The sequence below is a fragment of the Gadus morhua genome, chromosome 1, assembly GCF_902167405.1.
Source record: "Gadus morhua chromosome 1, gadMor3.0, whole genome shotgun sequence".
Taxonomy (NCBI): Eukaryota; Metazoa; Chordata; class Actinopteri; order Gadiformes; family Gadidae; genus Gadus; species Gadus morhua.
In genome coordinates this window covers 27,450,422-27,463,252 of record NC_044048.1, presented here as the reverse complement: position 1 = coordinate 27,463,252, position 12,831 = coordinate 27,450,422, and the positions used below count along the sequence as shown (strand labels likewise).

Below are 12,831 nucleotides of genomic sequence, written 5' to 3'. Positions count from 1 at the left end.
AGCTACCAGCGTCTGTCTCATACGGTGTGGAATGAGAGCTTGTGAAGGGACTATTGCGCAAGCATGCAGGCGCGCAGCAAGCGTGCCTGAGAAGGCAGTGTCGCTGTCAAATCTGTCCCTGGGAAAAGTAACGTTGCGTCGAATTGAATACCGTAGCACAATTTCACACCGGTGTACTTTCTATACTGTTTATACCGTGCACCCCTACTTGCAAGGACTGCCTCTCTCTCTCTCTCTCTCTCTCTCTCTCTCTCTCTCTCTCTCTCTCTCTCTCTCTCTCTCTCTCTCTCTCTCTCTCTCTCTCTCTCTCTCTCTCTCTCTCTCTCTCTCTCTCTCTCTCTCTCTCTCTCTCTCTCTCTCTCTCTCTCTCTCTCTCACACACACACACACACACACACACACACACACACACACACACACACACACACACACACACACACACACACACACACACACACACACACACACACACACATCATAAAGTTATAGAGTATGCATGCAGGAGTGCATATATAAACTTCAGTCCTCCACATACTAATAATAATGCACACTGATGCACGCAAATGCATGTGCATTTGACAAATAATGGGCAAACATATATTAGGCATGCCCAACTGCTTTGTGAACACACACACACACACACACACACACACACACACACACACACACACACACACACACACACACACACACACACACACACACACACACACACACACACACACACACACACACACACAACAAATCCAAGTGAAATGGCATTTCCCAAACAAATATTTGTAACGCTTGAATTCTCAGACAAATCCCGCTGCGTCAGAACACAGCCATGTGGGAAAGCCCAGCTGCTGTCTGACTTTTCTGATGGCTTCCCTTGTAAGGAACTTCCGGAGGCTTCCGTGGCTGGGAAACAAAGGCCAGTCGCAAGGTAGCTGGAAGAACGACAAGTCGCTAGGAAATGTTAACCAGGAGCTGACATTTAAAATGGCCGCGAGACGTCTGTGCGTTGGTTGCGTCCAAAAAAATAAACAGTTGGTAGAATGGGGTTCTGAATGAAGTACAAACCATACAGATTGGGATATCAAAATAAAAGTTGGATAGACACTATATAAACCAAAGTAATTTCAGCCAGATCACTTTCTAAACTTTCTTAAATGATATCATATGCATTGACAGTCAGGCCAAGGAAGCCCTTGGCCTTCAGAGCAGCCCTGCCTAATGGAGCGATTGATGCTGCGAATCATGCCCCCGGAACACAGCTGGCAGCAACATGAGAACACGTTATATCATGATGTATTTGCATAACATGGTTGCGTTTTAGTTGAGCGTGCAGCTTATAGAATAATGGTGTTGCTCAATGTCATTATAGGCCGAGTCGTCAGGGCGATTCAGTTGAGCATGCAGCTTGGTCCTTAATGAATAGTGATACTCAATGACATTAAAATAGCTGAACCTTCTGCAAATTCCGGTTGCGCACTCATCTGAATCATGATTTGATTGCGATACTGAGTATAAAACACGCGCTGCAGACTCACTCCAGTGGCCGCCTGAATCAAAAAATGTAAAATGTTCCAATTTTGTATGGTTCATTAGCCAACCTCTTCTTAAGCAACATTTCTAGCATTCCATTACAGAGATTGAAAATGAACGTCTGAGATTTATTGAAACAAGTTATCCCATCTGAATTCGAGAAAGGCCCAAGGATTCCTTCAGTTTGAGGGAATACTCAAACATATTTTTACTTCCAATTAAGACCAGTATGTTGCTAATTAAAAAGTGCTGTTCCTCCTAAATAAAGAAATATTCAAAACATACAGTAGGCTTATATCAAATGATACATTATGAAGACACCGCCACCTTTTTTATACAATGAGATAGACAGAAAGGTATGGCAGCTATGGGAGGACATGCAGCAAAGGAACGCAGGCAGGAATCTCTGCGATAAGGACTAAGCCTAAATGGTACGGGCTCTACCTGGTGAGCCACCGGGGCGCCCCGCACCGCAGTCATACATCACTTCCTCTGTGTACAGTCCTTCACACATCCACCAGGCCCCATGATGGACCCTGGACAGACAGGGGTTTTAAGATTCACGTCACTGCGTCCGCTGGTCGACCGACCAGACTGTGCACGACAGTGTACAGCAGGGTTTAATCAATTAGGGTCTAATCAATCAACTAATTGATTAGTCTGCAATGTAAATTCAGAAATATTTTCTGCAAATTTTCTTTTCTTTTTAGTCCTATAGTATTTTGGGAAATTGTATTTCCGTCATCATTCATTATTAAATCCTTTACACATACCAGGCCATGAAGGCAGGCCTGAGGTGAGTTGGGCAGAGACGGTTAGGCACCAGATATGACTCGAGAGGGTTTTGAAAAGCTACTTTACGTCTAAAATTAATCCCTCAAACTAGTGTTTGAGGGATTTGGATTAAGGGTTATCAATTGAGCGCCTTTATGGGTTATCGTCAAAGGAGCACATTATTTTCGAACGCGGAGCCAGTGTTATTCTAAACGTAGGCCCAGAGTGGGGTGGGGGAGATGGTTGACACACTCCACATTCAGTTAAAAGTACAGGTAGCCTGTTCGGTCGCTCCCTGCTTAGATCACACTCGCCCACATGGGTGGCATTGTACAAATGCAAGATGAAACGGGTTTTGGGTTTCCTATAAAGGACTATGTTTATTTATGTTCGAGAGTGTAATCCGGAAAAGCAAAGGGAAATGTCAGACAGCTGACGGTGGAACATAAACATCGTGTTGACGTTTGATTTAACATGCGTCTGCTGAGCTTCGCCTAGCCGGCTATATGCTGCCTGCAGTCCTCTTTGTGCGGCGTGCACACACGGACACGCGATCAATTCCTCCAACTCTAAATCTAAATTTAAATCATGCAATGACACATTAAAAAACAAAACATTATTTTTGAATGAAGTGTGTTATATATTTAATAGCTTTTTTTCCATCCTTTTTTTCGGGTTTGGGTAGGCCTATTTGTGCGGGGTCTAGGGTGCAATCCTGGAACGGAGCATTGCGCCGAGGCGGGTCGGGGAGGGGGTAAGGACCAGGTAGGCCTATCTTACCTGTACTTCATGCCCGTGCGGATGCTCTGGTCGCTGGACGAGGGCATGTTCTGCACTGAGAGATGCCCCAGGCTCCGGGCCACCAGGGCCACGGCGCGGAACTTACTCTTTGTGCTGGGACTGTTGGCATTCTGCCGGTTAAGCCGGTCCTCCGTACTGCGATTCGAATTCCGGTGGTCCGTGCAAACAAAAGACACCTGCATGGCCGAGTATTTCGCCCCGGGAACCCCAAAAAACAACAATAATGCCCAATAGAATTTGATAGGGGGTCCGTCGTTGTCCCTCGTGGTAAAATTGCTATCCACCTGATTGGAATACCTGCGGAGCTGCCGTTCCGTGGGTGTGACTTTAAAAGAATAAACCAATAACTAAGTTGAGTTCTCTGCATGGACTCTCGTCCGCCGCTGCTGACTTGATGCGCGATACTTTCGATTTTCAGATCTCAGCGAAACTCTTTGGCCGTCACATTTCCATCTGCCTTTCGTGCTCTCGCCCTCTCTATGCTCTGCCCCCCAGTTCCCTCTCTCTATGCTCTCTCTAACCGATATCTTCTCCCCCTCTTTCTGTTCACTCTCTTTTTCCTCTTCCTGTTCTCTCTGATTTCCTCTTTCTGCTCTCTCCCTCCCTCCCTCCCTCCCCTCGCTCTCTCTCTTTCTCTCCCGGTCTCTTCTTTCTCTAGGCTCTCTCTCTCTCTCTCTCTCTCTCTCTCTCTCTCTCTCTCTCTCTCTCTCTCTCTCTCTCTCTCTCTCTCTCTCTCTCTCTCACTTTCCTCTTAGCAAATTCTCTCTCTCTCTCTCTCTCTCTCTCTCTCTCTCTCTCTCTCTCTCTCTCTCTCTCTCTCTCTCTCTCTCTCTCTCTCTCTCTCTCTCTCTCTCTCTCTCTCTCTCTCTCTCTCTCTCTCTCTCTCTCTCTCTTTTCTCCTTGCAAATTCTCTCTCTCTCTCTCTCTCTCGCCCATTCACGTCTTGATAAGGGGATTTGGCCCCTTCCTTTCCTGCCTTGTGTGTATGCATGTGCATGTCATGTTTGTGTGTGTATGTGTTCGGGTCCCTAGCTCAGAGAGAGTAGACAAATGTGAAGCTTACAGTAAATGGTTAACGTTAAGTCTGCTATAATGAATCTGTTATCAGAGGTTAAACTATTTGCGGGGTCTGCTTAACAGTGTGACTTTGGAAAGTGTCCCCTGTTAGTCTGGTCTTAACACTCACACCATGGACTGTATGCACTATATGACGACCCATTCCCAGGTGTAAATGACTATGATGACAACCAGTTCTTCACACACGCGGTTAGGCAACTATTGTGGCTGTTCACACGAACACACAAATACACACATCATCGCTGGTGAACCTCTCATCAACTTAAAATAGTGTCAACTCTGATTATTTTAAATGGTCCAGGGTCCCTCACATACACACACACACACACACACACACACACACACACACACACACACACACACACACACACACACACACACACACACACACACACACACACACACACACACACAATGGCCGCTGCTTCTTAGAGAGTTAACTAAAAACACACTACCATTCATTGTGAAAGCCAGATTATTCGTTTTGATGCCTACAATTGATGGTATAAGATAAAAAACAAAGATGGGGATTTCCTGGCTAGTTCCTAGTCTTAGTTGAATCAAAAGAAGCGTTTCTGATTACAATCCTGATGTTTTGAGAGAAACCGACCAAGGTTGAAAGCCTCAAAGCACTCAGACTAAATCAATCTTAAATCGGTGTAACATTAGCAACCGCATTTCTGATTGGTTGAAAGTAATTTAAAAAAAGCAACCGATTGCATTCAGGTCCACCTCAAGGTACCATTATTACCCAGAAATGACGTGAGCGAACATTTAAAGTGCTTCCACCCTGAAGAGCTTTGTTTCCATTGAGAGTAAAATTATTCTTTTGACCCACCTTTTGTCTCTTCAAACAAGGACCTGGGAGATTTCATCCATCAAAGCGCTTTCCCGTCAAATGCCTTCTGGGAAATCCCGACTCTGGGAGCAGGGTTTCTCTAATCGATATCTTTCTCTCGAGAAATCGATTGCAGCGGTTTATTCTAGGAAACTGTTCTGGGCAAGCGAATTGAAGGAACCCCTGTAGTGAGAACACATCTAAAATAATGTTTTGTATACTACAGGGTTCAAACCCCAATTTACACACTACCTAGATTGATATGACCAAACCCCTAAGGCATTAATAACATGATTTCCCTGTTAAAATGTGAATTTAAATACTTGAATAACATAAGACCTCAAACTGAGTTTTGAGTTCTTCAACTCCATCTTATAGTTTTAAAGTAGAAAGAAGAAAGCCATAATCAGACCACTGCTCAAAAAACACACCCTTGACCCAGAAGTCCTATCACACTACAGGCCCATCTCCAATCTCCCCTTCATATCCAAAGTACTTGAGAAAGCAGTTGCCACCCACCTTCAAAACCACCTCAAACTAAACAACCTCTATGAAAAATTCCAGTCCGGTTTCCGCTCCGCCCACAGCACAGAAACAGCACTCGTAAGAGTTACAAATGATCTCCTGAGGTCATCCGACGCTGGCTCCCCCTCCCTCCTCATCCTTCTGGATCTCTCTGCTGCTTTTGACACAGTCGACCATGACATTCTTCTAAACCGCCTCCACCTCACCACTGGACTCACTGGCACTCCCCTCAGTTGGTTTCAGTCATACCTCAAAAACCGGATAGAATGCATCTCCCTGGGTCCCTCCAAATCGAACCCACACACAGTCACTTGCGGTGTCCCCCAGGGTTCAGTCCTTGGCCCCATCCTCTTTATCCTCTACCTCATCCCCCTTGGTCAGGTCATCAGCCGCCACGGTTTCTCATTCCACTGCTATGCCGACGACACACAGCTCTATGTCAATGCCACAGCTGCCACCCCACCTTTAACATCACCGTCATCCCCATCAAAACTCACCACGTGCCTGGAGGAGATAAAGGCATGGATGGAGCACAATTTCCTCCAACTCAACAGCGCCAAAACCGAAGCCATCCTGATCGGCACCTCTCACCAGACCAAATCATCATCCATAACCAGCATCAGCTTTTCTGGCTCAAATATCCCTCTCTCATCAACAGTAACAAATCTTGGTGTAAAAATGGACCCCCAGCTCACTTTTGAATCCCATATCAACCACCTCTGCAAGACCTCCTTCTATCACCTCCGCAACATTTCCAAACTCCGCCCCATTCTCTCACTCTCAGACTCCGAAAAACTAGTCCATGCCTTTATATCCTCCAGACTGGACTACTGTAACGCACTACTCATCGGGATCCCTAGCAAGAGCCTGCAGAGGCTTCAATACGTACAAAACTCTGCAGCTAGGATCCTGATGAGAGTCCGTAAGCATGAGCACATTACCCCCATCCTCCACTGGCTTCCGGTTTCCACCCGGATTGAGTATAAGGTTTCCGTCCTCACTCACCAATCTATCCATGGACATGCCCCCCCATACCTCAAAGAACTTCTCAACCCACATAGCACAACACGCTCCCTCCGCTCCACTAACTCTAACCTCCTCCACATACCCAGAACCAAACTGAGGACCATGGGAGATAGGGCCTTCAGTGTTGCCGCCCCACGCCTGTGGAATGCCCTCCCTGACACCTTGAGGGCACCACAATCCACTGATTGTTTTAAAAAAGGTCTTAAAACATTTCTTTTTAAAAAAACCTTTGGCTCGCACTCTTAGATGTTTTTAAAACCCCCTTTTTATTTTTATTTTTGTTTTTAACCTGTAGCCCTTTGAGATCTTCGGATGAAAAGGGCACTATAAATTAAATTTATTATTATTATTATTATTAAAGTGCCCAAAAAATGCATAATGTGCTCTTAAAATGGTTCAATGGAAGAATTCTTCATTTATATTTGCGGCCATGCAGCCATAACAAGTATTTGGTCTAAATTACATTGCTCTTTTGTCAACTGTAACTCAGAGCATGATGATTGACAGCTAGTTTTTTTTTTTTTACAGATTCAAATACCAAGGTGAAGCTCTTCCCTCGGCCCAACCTCCGGTTTTATTCAGACACCTCATGAAAGACCTTGCAATCAGACTTTTGTTAGATAGAGCCTTTAAAACGGTTTGGTAACATTTCCAAATAACTCAAGTTTTCTTAAGGCATGGTAAAGAAAACCCCCAAAAAAGTTTTGATTTGATAATATGTCGCAAACCGGAATTAGTTTGAGGCATTTGACTAATAGTATTCCATTTTGACGGCTTATGGCATGTGCTCAGTCAGTTCAATAAAGTATGAGCCAAGAGTACAGGGACTACAGGTCCACAGAGGAGCTGCTATGTAAAGGAAGCAACTGTACACAAGCTCTGTCTGTGTGTCTGTGTGTCTGTCCCGGTCTCTCCCGCTCCTTTCTCTCTCTTTTTTTCTCCCTCTCCTTTCGGTCGCTAGCTCTCTTGTTTCTTCTCTTTTCTGTTCATCTGTCTCCCTCTCTCTCTCACTAAAAAACTCACAGACACAATGAAGAGTTGTATAAGAAGCTTTATGTCTCATCCGCTGCCCATATCTCTGCCCTTCTCTTTTCCCTCTTAGCATCTTTTCTTTGCTCCTTGTACTGTGCAAACATTCAAGGCCCCATCTCAGATAAATATTCTAAGCATTGCATTCTATGTTAGGATAGTATAAAACAGTAAGTATTAAACAATATACAACTATTATTGTACATTATCAAACGCCTTATTAATACTCGATTCTGATTGGTCAATCACGGTAGTAAGCTGTCTGTTATTGCTGAATAAGAGGCAGTTGCTATGGACGCCATTTCTAACCATTGAATCGAACTGACAATTTTTAATTGGCAGAAGCAATCAAATGCGTTCCTTGAGGGTCACTCAAGACCGATGCGCCTTATGTCCCGGTCCTGCCTCCCCCTGTTGAGGTTTAAAATGTGATAATGACTCGCTCGCTTTTCATCCTCCCTCACTTACAACAGTTAGTTCCGACCAAGTAGTTTGATCGGACAAGAGGCATTCCATGAGGGCTGATATGGAGCATTGGGACTTTTAACTATACAGTAACATCACCGCTTTACAGGTATTTTGAAATACCGTTTATTACATTGACCATTGTAAGCTGTTAACTCATGTATTTGGAGGTTTAAGTGATAATCATGCTATGACATAATGTATGCGCATGAATCACCTCTCTGTGCTGTACATTATGATTCTCTGTGTGTGTGTGTGTGTGTGTGTGTTAAATGCGGGACAACCAACCAGGGGCAAGGATAGCAGACGCCTGCCATGACTCAAGGTCAAAGGTTAAACTCCATGTCGACAGACCTGGGGGTTTACAGACGCACGCTGTCTGAGTAAATAGCGGCAGATATCAATCTCCTTTCTCGCAGGACCCAGCACACACACATACACACAGACAGACATACACACGCACACATTCAACCACACGCACGCACATTCATGCATACAGGAATGCCAGCAGGCCCCAAGATGCACGCACACACACACACACACACACACACCCACACCCACACCCACACCCACACCCACACACACACACACACCCACACCCACACACACAGAAACACACACACACAGACATAAACAATAAGACTAACACTTTTACACACTTTTTTTATAAACTGTAATAAAAGGGACACGCATTCCAAAAACATGAGACAGAAGGAGGAGCGAGCCGCTGCGTAGATTGAGGGGCCAGAAATAGCGTCCCCTCAGGGGCCGTGAGGAAGGGAATGGGGGGGGGGTTAAAAAAACACAATGCCGGTCATGCGATGCATGCCCGCATCTCAGTGGACTGGCTGGAAACAGCTGCCCCATTTAGCCTAGCGTAAGCCCTAGGACCGGTCAATTTGCGGAGAAGGGAGACGTTAGCTATACATGAACACACTCACGATCACAGAGACACATACTGTTGACATGACATTCACACACACATGCACACGCACACACACACACACACACACACACACACACACACACACACACACACACACACAGACATACACCGTTTATACACTGTTTATACACTGTTCACTCAGACAGACACGCACAGTTCAACCATTCATGCATACACATACTGCTATTCCGGATGAACCCAAGTAGCATTAGCCAAATAGCCTTAGCGGAGCAGACTCAGGGCTAATCACGCTCTTCTCAGGCTCCCTAGTACTGCTGGAAGGTGTAGGATCCTTTAATGAGGGAGATCTTGGTGGTGTGGGTGCGTGTGTGTTACTGAGGCAGAAGCTTCTTCAGTTGACCTCCCCCCCCCCTGCCCTACAGGGCTGAAATGATTATGTAAGGTTACACTTGGCTAGGCTATATATTTATATAGCCTGGTCATACACTTTTGTAGTAGTAGTAGATGGTTTACCACATTTTAGCATTTCAGAGGTGTTTTTGAGGGCCACTTTGCCTTTTGAAACAAACACCAGCAAGTGACTACTGTACATCAATAGTGGCTAGGACCAGCATGGTCTTCACTGGACCGCACTCCACATCACATCAGGCTCAAATTATCAGAGATTATTCTATTGCATCTCCGCCTTTCCTACTGCCAAATGAAACAATGTTGTCTCAAAACATGTTATGGGGGATATATTTCATTTTATTTTAAACTGTACAATGACATACTGAATAAATCAACTGCATGGAGGCAATGATGCCAAGAGCGAACGTAAATACACTCTAAACCGAAGAAAGCTTTTTGGGAAAAATGGAACAACTGGATATGGCCCAAATAAATGAGCAACTTAATAAATAAATAAAGGATTTTACATGGAGACATTGAACTTCTGAATACATTTGGCTGAATACGAGTCTTTCTCCATTCAAACCAGACCATTTCCCCCGGAGGCCAATCTGCCATTAACATGAGCGAGAATAACAACTAGGAAGCGCGGGATGAAAAGCATGGAGGACCTATAGGTTAAAGGAAAAGTGGAAAAATAAAGGCTGCGGACTGTAACTCCGAGAAAGCCATGAGTGAAGGGAAAAAGAAGGCAGGGTATCCCACTCAATAGGAACCATGGTTTGGGCATTTACATTCGGTAAATAATATGTTTGCTATGCCAGTTACAGGCATGTACACAGCGTGGCCTGAACACAACACCAGCCATGTGTTGTTGAATAGATAAACGCAGAGTAGCCCTATCAATAAAGGCAAGATATATTAGATCTAGAATGGACCTTCACATATCTATCAAATCTAAAACTGTGGTTAAATATTCAAGGCCTGGTATCTGTATTATTGATTTGTTAAATTATTTTCGTCTAGTTTCTTGAGATATAGTTCCATCTGCTGGACGAAAAGATATCTGCAGTGGTAAACTATTGCAGATTTTGTCATTAAAAATCCCACCTAGACAAACGACGGTTAGATTAGATATGCCTATGCTATATTCTACAATCTACCGTCACGATCGGCCTACTGAAAATCCCAATTATTGCTGGACCACATTTTGTTTAAGTTTACATTTTAATTCAACTAAATGTATTATTTGATACATATACCACGTAGTCCTACTTACACTTTCTGCTTGTTGTTCTTACTTAACACTTGACAGTTAAAACAACCTGTCAACCGACAAAACCATCTGCAATCCCAAATTTAATAAAATGGCAAACCTATGTCGGCTGGAAATCATCCATTGCAAGGAGTGGAATCATGCCTTGTTTCCTGTTCCTTTACGCGGCTATTCTATCAACGAAAACTCAATCCACAAGTGGAACAAGCTTTAAGAAGGGGGCTTTTAATAAGTGTAGTTCTAGAGTGGCCGGTGTACACAGTGTTGATTTGAAACCTACACAAACCCATTTTTACAGTTAACTACTGCTGGCTGACTTTCTGCTCTGCCAATTATGCTATTACAGATCCCCGTCTCAATAGGATTTCTCAAAACAAATATGAAGCCTTCAGATTTCAGCTTGCATTTAACTTTGATGGCTGCATGCGGGAGAGGGATACATATTATATACAGACAACTCAACAACAGACTTGCACATTTAAAATGGATTGAAAAAAATACCAAAACAAACTAAAACATGGATGCACACACAAACACCCACCCACACACACACACACACACACACACACACACACACACACACACACACACACACACACACACACACACACACACACACACACACACACACACACACACACACACACTCATAAACAACATTGATCATTACAATGCTTTTACTCAACAACATGCCAAGGAGTTGCCATGGGCCGTTATGTGGTAATTGCACCTCCTCCCTCTTTCCTAGAATTCTCTTTGTATTGGGATTCGAGCTGAAACAGGGGTTTCACTTTCCCTTTAATCACATATCAATACTCAGCTGTTGACCACAGCCATGCCCTTGGCTCTCCGGTTACCCCCTCTCTGCCCTACTTTGTGAAACCAATTAATCGACATCAGAGGCTGGGCAGAGGGAGAAGTCAACGAAGCAGCTCTCGATTTATAAAGTCGTATTATCAGCGAGGTGTATAGGGCCCAACAATAGCCACAGCGTAATCCAATAGCACTGCAGTAAGACAAACCCGAAGTATCCACAAGCTGTTCTTTAAAAGGCGAGGTCAAAGAGATATACCCAGGGGATACCTAACACCACAGTTTGGTCCGAGGCGCGACTGTGTTTGGCCACTGATGGGATGGGGACGTTTGGTGTCTGTGTCATATTCTTTCCGTGGGATGTTTTTATCTTTTCAAGAGCAGCTGGAAGCAGTTTGTTTATTGCTGCCATCTGCAGGTCACAAGCAACGACCGTAAACAATATGAAATAATATTGGTGCTATTATTCAATTACTATCCAATGGTTGCAAATTGGTGTTTGAAGCTATGGGTTATCTCCCAGTTATGATATTACAAAAATGAATCACATTGTCTCTCGTGGTAGAAACTGAAACAGTTTGAGAGTATCACTAGATTAATATGCAAATTCAACCTGTGTAGATGAGTACACACACACACACACACACACACACGCACGCGCACGCGCACGCGCACACACACACACACACACACACACACACACACACACACACACACACACACACACACACACACACACTTTGGTCACCACCCAAAGGATAGCAATCAGTCCTGTGAAAGTGACGACCAGCTGTGTTCACCATGTGTGTGTGTGTGTGTGTGTGTGTGTGTGTGTGTGTGTGTGTGTGTGTGTGTGTGTGTGTGTGTGTGTGTGTGCGTGTGTGCGTGTGTGTGTGTGTGTGTGTGTGTGTGTAACATGACCTTCACACCTTTCTTTTTGATGTTCGGACCACAAACGGGCACTTTGGAGATTGAAGCCAGCCTCAGAAAACATTTTTGTTTGGTTTATAAACATGCCACATTCCCAAATAATATAATAATATGATATGTTATAAATTATTATTATTCCAAGTCTCAACTAAGTGTCCTCAGTCGTTCTGTGAAGTTATTTAAACAGAGTGGGCCGGTGGGGGTTAACATGAGGTGAAGTTGGCCAGCACCTCTGTTGTGCGCCTTTCAACCTCAGCAGCTGATCAAGAGAGTCGCTGCCAAGACCGGCAGACAAATGGACAAAGACAGAGAAGTGGGACACTAGCACTATCTAGTTGTAGATCACAGCCAGCCCAACATGAAACATGAACCATATTTTCCTACTGGAGTCATAGGGGATGTCTGTATTAGATACACAGCGTGACTCCCAGAACTCCCACAACAATACAATTT

General features: G+C 44.3%; 1 protein-coding gene across 5 annotated transcripts in view; it reads right to left on the bottom strand.

The window, feature by feature from the left end:
• Positions 1 to 12,831, bottom strand: part of LOC115541819 (voltage-gated potassium channel subunit beta-2) — a 34,674-nt gene that overhangs the window by 17,640 nt on the left and 4,203 nt on the right. For 2 of the 5 annotated variants that reach the window (XM_030353706.1, XM_030353713.1), the window contains exon 1: positions 3,082 to 3,641. The exons of the other annotated variants lie outside the window; for them this stretch is intronic. In XM_030353706.1, the coding sequence (XP_030209566.1) occupies positions 3,082 to 3,284 (203 nt within the window). In that variant the 5' untranslated portion in view covers positions 3,285 to 3,641. Of the gene's footprint in view, positions 1 to 3,081; positions 3,642 to 12,831 lie in introns of those variants that run through there. 5 annotated transcript variants of the gene reach the window in all.